The sequence below is a fragment of the Myotis nattereri genome (genome assembly GCF_964212035.1).
Source record: "Myotis nattereri genome assembly, chromosome: 7".
NCBI lineage: Eukaryota > Metazoa > Chordata > Mammalia > Chiroptera > Vespertilionidae > Myotis > Myotis nattereri.
Window position 1 is genome coordinate 91,866,351 of NC_138082.1, and position 20,033 is coordinate 91,886,383.

General features: G+C 39.3%; 1 protein-coding gene across 1 annotated transcript; it reads right to left on the reverse strand.

Annotated features, from left to right (window-relative positions):
- Positions 1 to 1,571: 1,571 nt before the first annotated feature.
- LOC308522644 (heat shock cognate 71 kDa protein-like) lies at positions 1,572 to 3,247 on the reverse strand. The gene is given in 2 exon segments (XM_081096121.1): positions 1,572 to 2,442; positions 2,445 to 3,247. Coding segments are annotated over 2 exon segments (1,575 nt in total). The 5' UTR covers positions 3,214 to 3,247; the 3' UTR covers positions 1,572 to 1,636.
- Between the last annotated feature and the right edge of the window lie 16,786 nt (positions 3,248 to 20,033).

Sequence of the window (20,033 nt, forward strand, 5' to 3'; positions counted from 1 at the left end):
AGGGAATACCCATAGGACTGTCAGCTGATTTCTCAACAGAAACTTTGCAGGCCAGAAGGGAGTGGCAAGAAATATTCAAAGAGATGAGTACCAAGAACCTACAAGCAAGATTACTTTTTCCAGCAAAGCTATCATTCAGAATTGAAGGTCAGATAAAGAGCTTCACAGATAAGGAAAAGCTAAAGGGGTTCATCACCACTAAACCAGTATTATATGAAATGCTGAAAGGTATCCTTTAAGAAGAGGAAGAAGAAGAAAAAGGTAAAGATACAAATTATGAACAACAAATACTCATCTATCAACAAGTGGATCTAAAAATCAAGTGAATAAATAATCTGATAAACAGAATAAACTGGTGAATATAGTAGAATCAGGGGCATAGAAAGGGAGTGGACTGACTATTCTTGTGGGGGGCGGGGAAGGGGTGTGGAGGATGTGGGAAGAAACTGGACAAAAATCGTACACCTATGAATGAGGACAGTGGGGGGGGAGTGAGAGCGGGGGGGGGGGGAGAGGGGAACCAGGTGGAGGGGAGCTATGGGAGGAAAAAAGAGGAACAACTGTAATAATCTGAACAATAAAGATTTAATTAAAAAAAAGAATATATATTCATAGCCCATAGGCATAGATAACAGTGTGATGATAGGCAGAGGGAAAAGGGGGTAGGCCAAGTGTGGGGAAATAAGGAGGGATGGAAAGCGACTTTGCTTTGGGCGATGGGCACACGATGCAGTGTGTAGATAATGTTTTGTTGAGTTGTACAATTTTAACCTGTATGGTTTTGCAAACCAATGTCACCCCAGTAAATTCAGTTAATACAAAACCCATAAAAAAAAGAAAACAAAAAACACCCCACACAAACAAATAAATAAGATATTTGCATTGTCCTAGGAGCAGTATGGGTAAATATATTGCTATGAGAAATGTCTGAGATTTTGGTGCCTTTGGTTTCTTCTTGGACTTTTATGATTTCATATCTTACATTTAAATCTTTTATCCATTTTGAGCTTATTTTTATGTATGGTGTAATTTTTTGGATCAAGTTTCATTTTTTTTTTTTGCGTGAACCTGTTTAATTTTCCCAATGCCATATATTAAAGAGACCATCTCTGCTCTAATGTATACTTTTGCCTCCTTTGTCAAATATTAATTGAGCAAAGTGGCTTGGTTTAATTTCTGGGGTGTCTGTTCTGTTCCATTGATCTACATGTCTGCTCTTGTGCCTGTACCAGGCTGTTTTGATTATGGTGGCTTTGTAGTATTACTTGGTATCTGGTGTTACGATTCCTTCAACTTTGTTCTCCTTTCTTAAGATTGCTGCAGCTATTTTGGGTCTTTTTTGTTTCCATATAAATTTTTGGAGCGCTTGTTCTAAATCTGTGAAATATGCCATTGGTATTTTATTTATTTTTTTAATTTTAAATAGTTTTATTTAAGATGCTGCATTTCCACTTTACAATACAGTTATAAAGTGCATTATATTTCCTTTCCCTGTGCATATTCCATATTCACGTATCAAGAATGCCCAGTTATTTACTATACAGCTCAACTTTTAAAACTGCCATGGAATTTGCTACAAATTTGGGTCCTTCAGTATTTTGTGTGGAACAATGCTAGATCTATGCTCAAAGCTGGCTTAATCAACCTCTTTAATGGTGGGCCCAGAGGAGGCACCGCCAGATGGTGGAGCTCCGCCACCAGGGAAGCCCCCAGGCATTCCTCCCAGCATGCCTCCTGCACTCTGGTACATCTTGGTAATGATGGGGTTACAGACTTTTTCCAACTCTTTCTGCTGATGTTCAAATTCTTCCTTGTCTGCAGTCTGGTTCTTATCAAGCCAGTTGATGATTTCATTGCACTTGTCAAGAATCTTCTGCTTGTCCTCATCAGTGATCTTGCTTTGGAGTGTTTCATCTTCAGCAGTTGCTTTCATGTTGAATGCATAGGACTCAAGTGAATTTTTGGAAGACACCTTGTCCCGCTGCTTCTCATCTTCAGCTTTGTACTTCTCAGCTTCTTGGACCATGCGCTCAATGTCTTCCTTGCTCAGACGACCCTTGTCGTTAGTAATGGTAATCTTGTTCTCTTTTCCTGCATGCTTATCCACAGCAGAGACATTGAGGATGCCATTGGCATCAATATCAAAGGTGACTTCAATCTGAGGAACACCATGAGGTGCAGGAGGTATGCCTGTGAGTTCAAACTTGCCAAGCAGGTTGTTATCCTTGGTCGTGGCACGCTCACCTTCATAAACCTGGATGAACACTCCTGGTTGGTTGCCGGAGTGGGTGGTGAAGGTCTGCATCTGCTTGGTGGGGATGGTGGTGTTGTGCTTGATCAGCACCATCATGACGCCACCAGCCATCTCAATGCCGAGGGAGAGAGGAGTGACATCCAGCAGCAGCAGATCTTGGACATTTTCAGATTTGTCTCCAGAGAGAAGGCTGCCTGAACAGCTGCACCATAAGCGACAGCCTCATCAGGGTTGATGCTCTTATTCAACTCTTTTCCATTGAATAAGTCCTGTAGGAGTTTCTGAATCTTGGGGATATGAGTAGAGTCACCCACCAGGACAATATCATGAATCTGGGACTTGTTAAGCTTGGCATCCCGAAGGGCTTTCTCTACAGGGTCCAGGGTGCCATGGAAAAGGTCAGCATTCAATTCTTCAAATCGGGCACAGGTGATAGAGTTATAGAAGTCGATTCCTTCATAGAGTGAATCAATCTCAGTACTGGCCTGGGTGCTGGAAGAGAGGGTACGCTTAGGACGTTCACAAGCAGTATGAAGCCGGCGGACAACACTCTTATTCTCACAGATATCCTTCTTATGCTTGCGTTTGAACTCTGCAATGAAATGGTTGACCATTCGGTTGTCGAAGTCTTCTCCACCTAAGTGGGTGTCCCCAGCTGTAGATTTGACCTCAAAGATTCCATCTTCAATTGTGAGGATTGACACTTCGAAAGTGCCACCTCCCAAGTCAAAGATCAGCATATTTCTTTCAGCTCCAACCTTTTTGTCTAAACAGTAAGCAATAGCAGCAGCATTTGGCTCATTGATGATTCTAAGTACATTGAGACCAGCAATAGTTCCAGCATCTTTGGTGGCCTGACGCTGAGAGTCATTGAAGTAAGCAGGTACTGTGACAACAGCATTGGTAACAGTCTTCCCAAGGTAGGCTTCTGCGATTTCCTTCATCTTTGTCAAAACCATGGATGACACCTCTTCTGGATAAAAGCTTTTTGTCTCTCCCTTGTATTCTACTTGGACCTTGGGCCTGCCAGCATCATTCACCACCATGAAAGGCCAATGCTTCATGTCGGACTGGACAACAGCATCATCAAATCTACGTCCAATCAAGTGCTTGGCATCAAAGACTGTGTTGGTAGGATTCATTGCTACTTGATTTTTTGCAGTATCACTGATCAATCATTCAGTATCAGTAAAGGCAACATAACTCGGGGTGGTTCAGTTTCCCTGATCGTTGGCAATTATTTCCACTTTTACATGTGGAATACACCCACACTAGAGTAGGTGGTGCCAAGATCAATGCCAACTGCAGGTCCCTTAGATATGGTTGCTGATGTGCGCGCTCGGCTGGCACAGACTGACCCGAACTGGTGTGCCCGCATTCAATCCCATTGGTATTTTAATAGGAATTGCACTGAATATATAGATAGCTTTGGGTAATATGGACATTTTAATGATGTTGATTCTACCAACCTATGAACGTGATATATTCTTCACTTGTTAATATCTTCCTCCATCTCTTTTTTCAGTGTTCTGTAGTTTTCAGAGTGCTGGTCTTTTACCTCCTTGGTTAAGTTTATTCCTAAGTATCTTAATTTTTTTTGTTGGAATGATAAATGGGATTGCTTTTTTAGTTTCTCTTTCTCAGAGTTCACTGTTGGTGTATAAAAATACTATGTACAGTATCATGTCATCTGAGAATAATGAGAGTTTTACTTCCTCTTTCCAATTTGGACAACTTTTATTTCTTCTTGCCTGATTCTATGGCCAGGACTTCCAGAATTATGTTGAACAAGAGTGGTGAAAGAGGGCATCCCTTTCTTGCTCTTGTTCTTGGGACAATGCAAACTAAGGATAAATAAACAAATGGGACCGCATTAAAATAAAAAGCTGCTGCACAGCAAAAGAAACCATCAACAAAGTAACAAGAGAGCCCACTGCATGGGGAAACATAGTGCCAATGATGCATCTGATAAGAGGTTAATATCCAAAATTGATAGGGAATTCATACAACTTAACAAAAGGAAGACAAAGAGTCCAATTAAAGAATGGGCAAAGGACCTAAGTAGGCACTTTTCCAACGTATACATACATAAAGCCAAGAGACATATGAAAAAAATGCTCAAAGTCACTAATCATCCGAGAGATGCAAGTCAAAACAACAATGAGATATTACCTTACACCTGTCAGAATAGCTATCATCAACAAATCAGTAATGACAAATGCTGGCGAGGATGCTGAGAAAAGGGAACCCTAGTGCACTCACTGCTGGTAGAAATGCAGACTGGTGCAGCCACTGTGGAAAACATTATGGAGTTTCCTCATGAAATTAAAAATGGAACTCCCATTTGACCCAGTTATCCCACTTCCAGGAATATATCCTAAGAAACCTGAAACAGTTATCAGAAAGGATATATGCACCCCTAGGTTCAGAGCAGCACAATTTACAATAGCCAAGATTTAGGAACAGCCTAAGTGCCCATCAGCAGATGAGTGGATAAAAAAGTTATGGGACATTTGCACACTGGAATACTACTCAGCAATCAAAAAGAAAGAAGTCTTACCATTTGCAATAGTATAGATAGGCCTAGAGAATATTATGTTGAGCAAAATAAGCCAGTCAGAGAAAGATAAGTAGCACATGATCTCAGTCCTATGTGGAATCTATTCAACCAAATAAACTGATGATCAAAAATAGACCCAGAGACATAGAAGTATGAACAGACTATTGAATCTCAGAAGGAAGGCCGGGGAGGGTGAGTGGGAAGAGATCAACCAATGAACTTGTATGCATATATTCATAACCTGTGGACACTGACAATGAGGTGGTGAGGGCCTGGGCATGGGGGATGGCAGTGAGCTGGAAGAGGTTAATGGGGGAAAAAGGAGGAACTGTGTAATACTTTCAACAAGAAAGATAAAAAAAGAAGGTATTTGAAAACAATACCTACAAGGAACTCATACACAATTTATAATTTATAAAGAAATTATAAAACTCAACAACAAAAAACAAACAATCCAATTAATAAATGGGCAAAGACCTCAGTAGACACTTTTCCCAAGCAGACATACAAATTACCACCATATATATGAACAGATGCTCAACCTCACTAGCTGTAGGGGAAATGCAAATCAAAACCACAATGAGATACCACCTCACACCTATGAGATTGGCTCTTATCACCAAGGCAAGGCATAGAAAGTGTTGGAGAGGATGTAGAGAAAAACAAACCCTCATTCACATTTGTGTGAGCATAAACATGGTATTGCCACTGTGAAAAACAGTATGAAATTTCCTCAAAAAACTAAGACTAGCCGAAAACGGTTTGGCTCAGTGGATAGAGCGTCGGCCTGCGGAATGAAAGGTCCCAGGTTTGATTCCGGTCAAGGGCATGTACCTGGGTTGCGGGCATATCCCCAGTGGGAGATGTGCAGGAGGCAGCTGATCGATGTTTCTCTCTCATCGATGTTTCTAACTCTCTATCTCTCTCTCTTCCTCTCTGTAAAAAATCAATAAAATATATTAAAAAAAAACAAAAAACAAACAAACAAACAAAAAAAAACTAAGACTAGAGCTACCATATTCCCCAGCAAAGCCTCTTCTGGGTATCTACCCCAAAATTTTAAAAACACTTATTTGTAAAGATGTATGTACCCCTTTGTTCATTCCAGCATTATTTTCAGTAGCCATGACATGCAAGTAACCTATGTGTTCTTTGATGGATAATTCAATAGTGGACATATGGTACATATATACAGTGAAATACTACCCAGTCATAATAGGGATGGGATATTGCCATTTGCAACAACAATAATAGATCTTGAGGGTATAATGCTAAATGAAATAAGTCACATGAAAAAGGACAAGAGCTCATATGTGGGATATAAAACAGAAAGCAGCAAGCCAACAAATAAAATTTTTGAAAAAGCCTAATGAACTTTTACTTATGTCAAGTAGACCAATAGGCACTGACCCCCGCCTCTTGTCACTCACTGCTGTGTACCTGGCAAAGCCATGTCATGCCGATAGGCTTGTCTCAAAGTGAAATTATAATCAAAGCATATTGTAATCAATTATCTATTTATTTTTGATGAACTATATATTTTAATTTTGTGAATATTCTATTATGAAAGGGACGATCTTACAAAGTATTTCAGACACAAGAGAAATAGGTATGCATTAATTTTCCAGGTGCAATTAACTTATGTTTAAGTCCCATTAAATTATTTTACTCTATGTGTGAAATGATTATTATTTTTTTTAAGGTTGGCCAATGTTTTCTGCACATTTGTGGGTTTCAGAACATGTGGCCGTTATGGAGGGTGAAAAACAGAACAAATTAGATAATGGTATTTGAACCAAGTGGAATAAAATCTAATAATGAATACAATAATTTGTTTCTTTTCTCTTTCCATCACTTTGATTTCCCTCTGCTGATGGTTTAGTTTTCTGATTTCTCCTCCTCCAACTATACTGAGTATTTTGAGAATAAAGCCTGTGTTTTATTTTTATCCCATGTGGGCTCATCATAGCATCTAATCCAAGGAAAGTGCTCAACTCATTCTTAATGAATGAATAAATAAATGAGTGAATGAAAAATTACTCTTTGTGGAAATTTAAATAATCGTTATCCCCATATTTCTGCAAAATAAAAATGTCCTAGAGGTAGTTCAGTGCAGTATAAGAAACATTTATTCAGGGTTAGTCTCTTTAAAAGAATTTTAACATGATTTAAGTGTAGTTTTCTTAATGATAAAACTACACTTAATGTAGTTTTGACTTATTCCTGGAGTCATTTAACAACTATTTAGTGAATATTGTTTAGAAGACAGCATTAAGCAAAGCAATGTAGAAAATCAATATAAAATATACGGCATCATTTCTGTCCACAAGTTATTTGTAATCTCACTGGGAAAACATAATTATGGAACAGGACATTCTCCAGCTGTCTTGCTAGGTGCGAGTCTTTCTGAGTGCCTTCTACAAAGCTGTAGCAGGGAGCCTAGGTGAGGGCTCTATAGGGAGGGTGTTAAGAACAGTCACTTTTGTGCAAGGAATGTCTGTCCCTCATCTTTTTAAAAAATATATATTTTTATTAATTTCAGAGAGGAAAAAAGAGGGAGAGATAGATAGAAATATCAATGATGAGAATCACTGATGGGCTGCCTCCAGCACACCCCCGACTGGGGATCAAGCCCTCAACCCCGGGAATGCGTCATTGACTACTATCGAACCTGGGACCCTTCAGGCCACAGGCTATCCACAGAGCCAAACCGGCTAGGGCTGTCTGTCCCTCATCTTGCACAGTTTCTATCTGACACGAGAAAGCCTGATTTTACAATGTTGGAGATTTGTGATTCAAATGAATGGGAGGTCAGCCATGGGGCCCTGGAATGAATCCATGGACATGAAGTTCGAAGATATTTTTGACATCTGTTAGACCCCACATTGACAGTAGAGTGCCAGGAGCACCCCAAAAAGAAGAGGTGAGACCAGGACTCATATGTGTACATAAAGACCACAGGCTCTCAGGCTATGGGCACCCCCAATGGCACTGCCTGTCTCAGCCAGCACCAGGCACCATAGGGGACTTGAAACTCTTGTGGAAGGTGGCACTACAAAGTTCAGGCCCAGACAGAGCCAGGTCGAGGCAAAAGCCCCACTCGCTTGCTTGTGACTAAGGCCATCCCAGACCAGGGCTTGGTCCCCAGTTTGCCTCTTATTTATTAGGTGTGAGAGCCAGGTGATCTGGGCTTTGTTTTCTTCTCTAGGATGAAGATGGTAACCTCACAGAGTGGTTTTGAAGAGTGAATGGGCTATTTAGTGAGTACCTGTGATAAACACTGGAGAAACATCAGTGATCAAAACACACAGAGCTGGCCCTTCTAAAATGGATAATCCTTTGTTCTATGAATTCAGAACGTGCTGAGTAAATAATGCAACGGCACTGCTGTTGGTCCAAATTGTAGGTCTTCTCCCCAGTGTGTTTCAGGCTGCCTGATTTCTTCCTATGCTTCAGCCTGCGGCCATGTCTTCTCTTGGGCTTCACAGGGTGGGAGTGAAAAGATAAGGTCCAGGTGAGGAGCTTTGCTTGTATGTGTTAATCCAAGGATGACTGTGAGAGTGCCCAGAGGAGAAGCACAGAAAGACGGCAGGCTCTCAGGCAATCTCCCTTAGATGTGTTTTTTAAAAGTGATCAGGTAGCAGTAAGTTTGAGCTTTTACTTTCTGAGAAGTCTACTCCACTCTATGGTTGGGTAAGTGAAGACAGTGGGCTTTAAGAGCCTTGGGAGAGTAAGCCACAGGATGAGTGTGTATGCTATGACAAGATATGTGGGATCTTTGTGTTCAATGATAAATCCTCTAATGCCTTTCAAATAAACTCTATTATATACAAAAACTATTGATGAATACTTTTCTAGAATGCAACCATTTCTAAAAGCAGTGTAAGTTTTCATTGTTTTCCCAATTCTGTTTTTTGGCTTTCCAACATTTTAGACCTGAACAATATATTATTAGTATTTTTTTTATCAGACATGTTTTTAAAAGGCTGCTCCTACTTCGAACAAGTGTCTACTGAATATTCACATGTGACCCAACACAATAATTAAAGGGTACCCTGGTCATAACTTGGAGTTAGCTTAATTTTCTGCTCAGTAGGAGTTATGTCTGAATTCACTTCCTTTCGTGTTTAAATGAATACAGCACATGCATTTCAGGTGAACAACGGAGATAAAAACTGATTATATTTGACATAGCTACTGTTTTCCTTTTCACATAACAAAGCATTATCTATATAGAAAGTAAAATTAACCTTTTAGAGTAAGTTTAAGTATTTTTGAACTCCAGCAAGAGTATTAGGCAATTTTCTACACTGAAGTCTTTGGAGCTCAGAGTCTCAGGTTGGTGGCTGTTGTGTGCTGAGTTGTGACCCCCAGAATTTCATGTGTTGAGGACCCTAGCACCTCAGCATATGCTATTTGAAGAAAGAGTCTTTAAAGAAGTAATTAAGTTAAAATGAAACAATTAGGTGGAGCTATAATCAGGTATGACTGTGTGATTGTAAAAAGAAATGTAGATACAGGCACACACAGAGGGAAGACATGTGAGGACACAGAGAAGTTGGACATGTACAAGCTAAGAACGGAGGTCTCAGATGGAACCAGCTCTGCTAACATCTTGATCTTGAACTGTGAGAAAACAAATTTCTGTTATTTAAGCCACCAAGTCTGTGGTGCTTTGTCCTGGTAGCCCTAGCAAACTAATATAGTGAATCTATATTTTACAGTTGTACAACACAGGGCTGACAAAACCACCGGAAGACAGAGTGCACCTGAAAATTTTACTTCCTTGATATTTTAGCTGAATCACAAGAATTGTTCCTTTCTGAGTGCATCTTTATGCCAAGCATATATGTTCTAAATGTATAATCAACTCAGTAGAGTATTAAAATTATTATCATTGTCCTCTTCACAGGTGAAGAAGCTGAGGTAAGGAAAGCTTATTTAATTATAGAGCCAGGATTTGAGCCCAAGCAGGTGACCATAGATTCTATGCTTTTAATTACCAACTTTACACTTTCTGGTCAGGAAGATACACTTTGCCCTAATTATCTATAACATTCCAATAAATGATTTTTATGACTTAATTAGTAGTGCAGATATTAAGTACATAGAAGTATCTAAGTCACTTTTTATTTTAAAATTTAGCCCTTTTGCAAAATTGAGCTATTGCTATTGACCAATTACTATTGATTCAGTAGAAACTGAGAGTACTCAACAGCGGAACTGATATTATCAATTTTAAGAGGAAATCTTGACTTCTTATGATGGCAAGTGACTTAATAACTATTGATTCAATGGAAAAGTCATTGGAATAGTTTTACCTGGTTTCCTATGTCAAAAAATGTCTCAGCCCTGGCTGGTGTGGCTTAGTTGTTTGGTGCATCATCCTATATACCAGGGAGTGATGGGTTTGATTTGTGGTCAAGGCACAAACCCAGGTTGATACTTGAATTTCAGGTCAGGGCTTGTGTATGAGGCAACAGATTGATGTTTTCTCTCTCTTTCTCACATATATATGTGAAATTCAAACCTAACTAGCTTCAGTCATTTCACCAAAGGTCACAACAACAATTCTTTTGGAAATTTTTAGAATTACTTGGCAATTAATGCTACAGCTTGTAAACTTGTGCTTCTGCCTCAACACACCCTATACCAGTGGTTCTCAACCTTCCTAATGCCACGACCCTTTAATACAGTTTCTCATGTTGTGGTGGTGACACCCAATTTCATTGTTACTAATTGAACATAATTAAAGTATAGTGATTCATCACAAAAACAATATGTAATTATATATGTATTTTCTGATGGTCTTAGGTGACCCCTGTGAAAGGGTCGTTCGACCCCCAAAGGGGTCGCACCCACAGGTTGAGAACTGCTGCCCTATACATTGATAATTAGTTTTAGAGTTTAACTTATTTAGGAAATAAAATGAATATAGTTTTATTTTTAAATTGATGGGTTTGCATATTAATATTATTACTCTACCTCTTGTTAAATATTTTGAATATACATGGAAGAGTGCCAAATATCACAAAAGTAGTTCTGGGTGTCCACACGTTGAGGCTGATGGTTTCGTAGCCGCTGATGCACTGGGTTGCACAGTGTCCTCCAGAAATTTAAAGACTGAGAATGGGAGAGAAGTGTATTGACAAATCAGATTCTGGATTCCTCACCCCATAAGGAGCAGGCCACAGCAACAGACATTCAGTATAAGTAATAAATCATAAATAATAAATAAATAAATAAATAAAGCAAAATTGTATTCATACTGTGAATAAACTCACTTAGAACCTCAGAATGTAAGAAAATAGGGTAATTTTTAAAAATGTAACTAATTAAGAGACATCATACTGAATTAAGGATTCAATGACTGGTGTCTTTAAGAAATATTCAGAAACTGAGACACACAAATAGGAGAATGCTGGAAGGCTGGAATGAATGTTATGTCACAAATTAAGAAATGGCTTAATAGAAAGCACTGGAAGGTAAAAGAGGCAAGGAAGAATTTTCACTAGAGCCTTCAAATGGACCATGGCCCTACTGACACTTTGATTTTGGTCTGAATCTCCAGAATACATGAGAGAATACATTCCTATTTTAGGCCACCATTTGTTGTAATTGCTTATGGCAGTCCTAGAAAACGAATGCATCCGCCTCTGCACATCTTATACATTCTTTAAGTCAAATACAACCTTTGTCTCCTTGGGAAAGGCTTCCTACCCAGTGCATTGAAATATTTCTTTTTCTTCTAAACCTTAAGTGGGCTTGTTTTCTTGACCATTTCTACTCATCCTTCAAGGTTCAGCATAGGCATTAACTTCCTAAGACACCCTTCCCTGAATACTGTCAATATCTTAATAAACAAGGGGCTATTGGTCTCTACTACCATGACTCCCAGATTTTCACCTTCATCATTGTACCCATTATGCTATTTTTATTGTTCTTTTATCTGTTTAGTGAAGTGTATGCTTATTGAATGAGAGAAAATTGGAAGTCAAGGGACTTTGCTCATTAACATTTGGCAATGTTTTTGTGATTTTTTTACTTTAAATTCCTTTAGCCTTTGTTTTTATTCTAGCAGGGCCTGTGGGCTGAAAAGATGTAGGTACTTAATATAATAATAGATCATAACTCTGGTTATTTTAATACCTGGGTCATCTTCAGAGAAGTTAAAAGCATGTCAGCGATGTACACATCTCTATGAATTTTCCAGTATGCTAATAGTCATAATTTTATGAGCTTCCTTTGTTAAATTTTCTTTATTAGTATTCTTTTATTCTAACTTTATCCATTAGTTCTTTTTCTATTATTTTAAATTGTAAAATCACTACTAAAATTGTGCACTACTTAAAATGTTTTAAGTAACACTGATTTTTCTTTACTTCATATGCCTAACCTCATAATTTATAATTTCTACACATACATACTAATCTTCATAAACTTTATTCACAGTGTGAATACAATTTTACTTTATTTATTTATTTATTTATTTATTTACTTACTTACTTACTTACTTACTTACTTACTTATAGTGAATGTCTGTTGCTGTAGTCTGCTCCTTATCTGGTAGAGAATCCAAAATCTGATTTGTGAATACACTTCTCTCCCATTCTCAGTCTTTTTTTTTTTTTTAAGATTTTCTTTTTATTTATTTATTCAAATATATTTTATTGATTTTTTACAGAGAGGAAGGGAGAGGGACAGAGAGTTAGAAACATCAATGAGAAAGAAACATTAATCAGCTGCCTCCTGCACACTCCCCACTGGGGACGTGCCCGCAACCAAGGTACATGCCCTTGACCGGAATCGAACCCGGGACCCCTCAGTCCGCAGTTGATGCTTTATCCACTGAGCCAAACTGGTCCGGCCCATTCTCCGTCTTTATGGCTCTGGGATTCCATCACAACCCTAAGAATGAGCATATGGGCCACACTTTGTGGAATTTTGAGCCAAGAAACAGACTGAATATGGTGTGGATACATTTATTCTAATATTGACTTCCAAATAAACAATCCATTTATTCTGTTGGTTAGACTTATTCAACCCTTTATCTACATCCATATATCTGTTGAGTCTCTGATATGTGCTGATTTTGACCCTGGGGATGCAAGTGCAACAAAACAGAAAAATCTGTGCTCTCATGAAATTTATAATAACGGGGTTGTGAGGAGGAGAGAGACAAAACAAACAGAAACCACCACCACAACAAACACCCACCCAAAAACGTTATTCAACTAAGTGGGAAGATTACTTTAGATGGTAGTTAAGTATCATGAATGGCTGATTTAGACAAGCTGATCAGGAAAGGCATTTCTTTGAGACAACATTAAAGCTGAGGATAAATGATAAGACAAGCAAAGACAGAGGGGATGGCAAATAGACAACACCTAAGATGAGGAAGAAATTCAAATATTTGAGGAAAAGAGTACAGTAATTGGATAGTAGTAGGAGTTTAACTAAGATAAGAAGATGAGATTTAAAAGCACAAGAGGGTCTGTGAGTCCTGATAATGAGTTTCAATTCTATTGTAAAGGCAAAGCAATCGAAAGCAATCAATTGAGAAATGTTAAGCAAGGGAGTGACATGATCTGATTTAGGATTAAAATGGTTTCTATATGAAAAATGGATTAAAGGGGGGCAAGTTTAGAAGCAGTGAGACCAGTTAGGAAGTAATTACAGTATTCGAGATGCTACTGAGATCACAGTGGTTTAAACAGAGGCGTAGCAACAGAGATGGTAAGGCATGGGCAGATTCAGGATGTTTTAAAATTGGAAGTTGTGGATAAAGCAGCCAAAATGTGAGAGTAAAGGAGAAGGATCAATATAATTAAAGCCTGAGGATATCATTGGATAATGGTGACATTTTCTTAGATGGAAAAGAACAGAGAGAAGAATAAGTTTGGTAGTGAGTGAATCTTAAGTTCTATTTTAAGCCTATTATGTGTGAGATGTCTATATGAAAGAGAATGGAATTCTGTGGGGAGCTAGGGCCTGCTGATATAAATATGGAGGTCATCAGCATCTAGAGGTTATTAAAAGTCATTGAAACTGGATATGTTCACCTAGATGTGTACATTCAAAAAAAAAAAAAAAAGGTAGTTGAAGTATCAGCCTGGAGACTTTCTAGCTTTTAAAGTGTGTTGATAAGGGAAAGTCAGAGACAATCATGAAGAGTGTATAACAATTATAAGCATAAATGCACTTAACAAAAAGAACCTCAAAACGCTTGAAGCAAAATTTGACAGAATTGAAAAGAGAAATAGACAATTGATTCATAATAGTTAAACACTTCAACTCTTCAAATGAAAATAATGGATAGAACAGTTGGAAAGGATATCAAGTAAATAGGGGACTTGAACAACACTGTAAACCAACTGGATAAGACTCATTTCTATAGCACTCTCCACCCAACAGAAGAATGCACACTCCCTTTAAGTTCATTCCATTTTGGGTAGATCGTGTCTTAGGCTATAAGAATACTCAATATACTTAGAAGTATTAACAGCATACAAAATATGTTCTCCAAACACCATGGAATGTTATTATAAATCAAAAACTTGAGAAAATATGGGAAATACACATTACGTGGAAATTAAATGCATTCTTAAATAACAAGCAAAACAATAGAAAAAAACACCACAAACCGGAAGATGATTTAAACAAAACTGACAAAACTTTAGGTAAACTGACAAAAACAAAAAAAACAACAACCCGAAATTACTAAAATCAAAATAAAATAGTGGATATTATTACAGACTTTATGGAAACAAAAAGATAAGGGAATACAATGAATAATTCTATGTCCACAAATTAGAAAAAGTAGGTGAAATGGTAAATTTTTAAAAAGACTCAAACTGTCAAGACTTATTTAAGAAGATATAGTACACCTGAATAGATACATAACAAGTGATTGAATTAGTAATGAATAAACTTTCCACAAAGAGAAATCCAGCACCAGAAGGCCCCTCATGTGTTCTATAAAATATTTTTAAAAGAATAAGTATGTATACTTCACACACTCTTCCAATAAATAAGGGGGGGGGCAGACTTTCCAACTCAGGTTCTAAGGCCATTATTACTCAGATATCAAAACAAACAAATACATCACAGGAAGTAAATACAACAGATTGTTATCTTGAGGAAAATATACCCTAAAAATCCTCAACAAAATAATATTCCGCATATTATGTAAAGGATAATTATTTGGAGATTTTTCCTGAGAATACAAGTTTGGCGTAATCTGTAAAAATTCATCAATGAAATACACTGTGTTAAAAGAGTAAAGGACAAAAAACACTTCATCGTAATTGCTGTAGTAAAAGCATAATCTCCTTTCATTATAAAAACACTAAAAACTCCAGGAATAGAAGGAAGCTCTGACAATACACTAGAGCTTACCTGTGACACCCCCACAGCTAGCACCTTGCTCATTAGTGAGAGATTGTTCCTGCCCCATAAGACCAGGAACAAGTCAAGGCTGTTCACTCTTGCTACTTCCATTCAACAGTATAGTTGAGGCTCTACCTCAGCATTTAGTCAAGAAAAACAAATACAATAGTGTGGTGAAGGCTTGGGAGTGGCAGTGGAGGGGATCAATGTGGAGAAAAGGATGATATTTGTAATAGTTTTAACAATAAAGATAAATTTAAAAAGTAAACGTTCTCTAAATTGGAAAGCAATAAGTAAAACTATCTCTATTTGCAAATATGATCTTGCACAGAGCAAATCCTAAGGAAACAACAACAAAAGTCCCATTTGATCAAATAAATAATTTTAGTAGGTTGCAGAATAAAGAATAAAGAATCGATAATACAAGTCAATTGTATTTGTACTTACTAGAAATAAATAAGATGGGAATGAACCAATTGCTCTTATAGCCCTAACCGGTTTGGCTCAGTGGATAGAGTGTCAGCCTGGGGACTAAAGGGTCCCAGGTTTGATTCCGGTCAAGGGCATGTACCTTGGTTGCAGGGCACATACCCAGTGGGGAGTGTGCAGGAGGCAGCTGATCGATGTTTCTCTCTCATTGATGTTTCTAACTCTCTATCCTCTCCATTGCTCTCTGTTAAAAATTTAAAAAGTATATATATATATATATATATATATATATATATATATATATATATAAAATCGGCACAACTAACTGGTAATTATTTAAAAAAAAAGAGTTCCTAAATAAATGGAAAAACATCTTATGTTCATGGATTAAGACATTTAATAGAATTAATTGAATAATCTCAAATTGACCTACAGAATCAATATGATCCTTGTCAGATCCTAGCAACGTATTTTTATTGAAATTGACAAATTGATGAAAAAAGTAATGTGAAAATTTATAAGGAAGCCAGAAGAGCAAAAACAATTTTGTAAAAGAACATGTTGGGGAAGGCTGGATGAGTGGAAATTCTACAATGAGAAGGAAAGAGAAAAGCACACTGAGACTCAGAGGAGGTACAGAAGTAAAGTGCAGAGTTATGGAGGAACACTTGGAAATGGCTGGCAACTGAGGACTCGGTTGTCTTTTTCAATCAGGAGGGAGTCTCAAGCTCTGAAATCCAGTTCCGGGCCAGTCTCTGGGGACCCAGACTCATATGGGGAGAAACTGACTGTCTGGCATCGGGAAGAACTCGAGGGTAGCTTTCTCTCAGAGGTGCTTGCAGCGATTACCTGGACACTGAGACACAGGACCTTTTAGGGTAGGACTGAGGATCAGCCATAGCTGTTTGCTCCACCCTGTTGATTCCCTGAGACCCTGCACCACCCAAGCTGTGTACAGAGGCTTTTGCATATGAAAGGCCTGGCCCTTTGCAATCTAAAATTACCTAACAAATGGCAGCTGGGTCAGAGAGACCCAGAACTTCCAAAAGAAGGCCCAAGGCCCCACAGCAGCTTGCATTGCTTCACAGTTGGGCCTCATTTGGGCACCACCAAACCCCAAACAAAGAAGAGGAATCTACAGATCTCTCCATAGCTCCTGCTGGGTAGCCTCAGGAAGAGGCTAAATTAGCACCTCCTTAGAGATCCAAGAGCCAGTGTACCCAGTGGTCAGAGTGGGACCATCCAGATTACAAGTCCTCAGATCTATAAGGGACACTCTTAGGGGCAGACTCAGTGAGCACCAAAGCCCCACTGAAGCAAGTCTTGCCCCATAAGGGTGTCTCCAGCACAGAAGTTCTCCCACCATAGACACAGCTGATTCCCATAGCCAATTGGCCTTGAAGTAAAATCCTCCCAGTGATACCTAAAGCAATCAAGGCTTAACTGCAACAAGACTGTGCACAGAGCCCACAAAGGAGTGCACCAAGAGTGTCCACCTCAGGTAATTGGGGAGGCTGAGCCACTGGGCCCTATAGGACACCTAGCACAGAAAGCCACTCTATCAACACGGGGAAGCAGCCAAAATGCGGAGACAAAGAAACAGGTCACAATTGACAGAAATGGAGGAAAGCAAACTACTGGATATAGAGTTCAAAACCACACTCTTAAGGTTTTTCAAGAATTTTCTAGAAACCGCCGATAAACTTAATGAGACCCACAAGAAATCTAGTGAGACCCTTGAGGTTGTGATAAAGGACAAACTAAAAATTAAGCATACACTGACTGAAATAAACAATGTTATACAGAGATCCAACAGCAAACTAGAGGATCACAAGAATCAAGTCAAAGATTTGAAATACGAAGAAGTATAAAACACCCAACTGGGAAAGCAAAAAGAAAAAATAATCCAAAAATATGAAGATAGTGTAAGGAGCCTCTGGGACAACTTCAAGTGTACCAACATCTGAATTATGGGGGTGCCAAAAGAAGAGAGAGAGCAAGATATTAAAAACATATTTGAAGAAGTAATGACAAAAAACTTACCCTACCCAGTGAAAGAAATAGACTTACAAGTCCAGGAAGCACAGAGAAACCCAAACAAAAGGAATCAAAAGAGGACCACACCAAGACACATCATAATTAAAATGCCAAGAGCAAAAGACAAAGAGAGAATCTTAAAAGCAGCAAGAGAAAAACAGTTAGTTACCTACAAGGGAGCACCCATAAGATTGTCAGCTGATTTCTCAACAGAAACTATGCAGGCCAGGAGGGAGTGTCAAGAAATATTCAAAGTGATGAATAGCAAGAACCTACAACCAAGAATACCCTACCCAGCAAAGCTATCATTTAGAATTGAATGTCAGATAAAGAGCTCCACAGATAAGAAAAAGGAGTTCATCACCACCAAACAAGTATTATATGAAATGCTGAAAGGTATCCTTTAAGAAGAGGAGGAAGAAGAAAAAGGTATAGATACAAATTATGAACAACAAATACACATCTATCAACAAGTGAATCTAAAAATCAAGTGAATAAATAATCTGTGAACAGAATAAACTGGTGAATATAATAGAATCAGGGGCATAGAAAGGGAGTGGACTGACTATTTGTGGGGAGGAAAGGGGTGTAGGGAGTGCAGGAAGAGACTGAACAAAAATCATACACCTATGGATGAGGACAGTGGGGAGGGTAACAGCAGAGGGTGGGGTAGGAACCGGGTTGAGGGGAGCTATGGGGGGAAAAAGAGGAACAACTGTAATAATCTGAACAATAAAGATTTAATTAAAAAAAAGAACATGTTGGATGTATCACATTTCCTGATTTAGAAGTTGCTGCAAAATGATAATAATCAATATTGTTTTACTCACATATAAAGAAATGGAATAGAATTGAGTGTCTACAAATAGATCTTTTTTCTTATAGTCAATTGATTTTTGACAAGGGTGCTGTAAGAATTGAATGGAGAAAATTGTTTTCTTAGAAAATGATGCTGGGAAACTGCAATAACATTGGACCGCTGCCTCACACCATATACAAAAATTAACTCAAAATGGATCAAAGACCTGAATATAAGAGATAATACTATAAACTCTTATAGACATGTCACCAAAGTACAATAAAATATAGATACATTGGACTTCAAAATTAAAAACTATTGTGCATCAAAAACCACTCTAAATTTGAAAGAAAAAAAAAAAACAGAATGAGAGAAAATATTTGCAAATCAGACATCTGATTAGGGTCTACTATCCAGAATATATAATGAACTCTTACAACTTTTGGTAAAAAGAATAATGGCCATCCAAAGATGTCCAAGTTCTAACCTTGGAAACTGTAAATACAGTGGTGGGCAAAAGTAGGTTAAAATTGTGAGTATGCAAAATACAGTTTATTCCTGCATTATTATTTATTAACTAGAGGCCCAGTGCACAAATATTTGTGCACTGGTGTGTGGGGGGTGTCCCTCAGCCCCACTTGTGCCCTCTCACAGTCTGGAACCCCTCTGGAGATAACGACTTGCTGTCTTAGGCCCTCTCCCAGGTGACAGAGGGCAGACCCAATCCCTAGGTGCAGCCCCTGGTCGGGCTCAGAGCAGGGCCGATTGGGGAATTGGGGCACTGCCCCCTGTCATGCACAGAGCAGGGCGGATCGGGAGGTTGCAATGCCACCCCCAATAACGCTCAGGGTAGGGCCGATTGGGGGGTTGGGGCTCCGGCCCCTGCCACACTCAAGGCAGGGTCGATGGGGAGGTTGCGGCGCCACCCCCTGTCACGCACAGAGAATGGCCGATCAGGGGGTTGGGGTGCTGCCACCTATTAGGCACAGAGCAGGGCAGATCTGTGGGTTGGGGAGCTCCCCCCTATTAGGCACAGAGCAGGGCCAATCAGGGGGTTGGGGCACTCCCCCCTGTAATACTCAGGGCAGGGCCAATGGGGAGGTTGCGACTCCACCCCATCACACAGAGAGCAGGGCCCATGGGTGGTTTGGGGCTCTGCACCCTGTCACACACAGAGCAGGGCCGATCAGGGGGTTGGGGAGCTCCCCCCTGTCACACTCAGGGCAGGGCCTATGGGGAGGTTGCGGCTCCACCCTGTCACACACAGAGCAGGGCCGATCAGGGGGTTGGGGAGCTCCCCCCTATTAGGCACAGAGCAGGGCCAATCAGGGGGTTGGGGCACCACCCCTGTCACTAACAGAGCAGGGTGGATAGGGAGGTTGTGGCCCCACCCCCTGTCACACACAGAGCCGCAGGGCAATCAGGCTGCCTCGCAGCTCCACTGATCCCAGTGCTGGGAGGCCTCGCAGTTCCACTTGACACTGGGGCAGTGAGTCCTTGCTGCTCAGCTGATCATGGTGCCAGGCAGCCTCGCGGCTCCACTGATCCCGGATTTGGGAGGCATA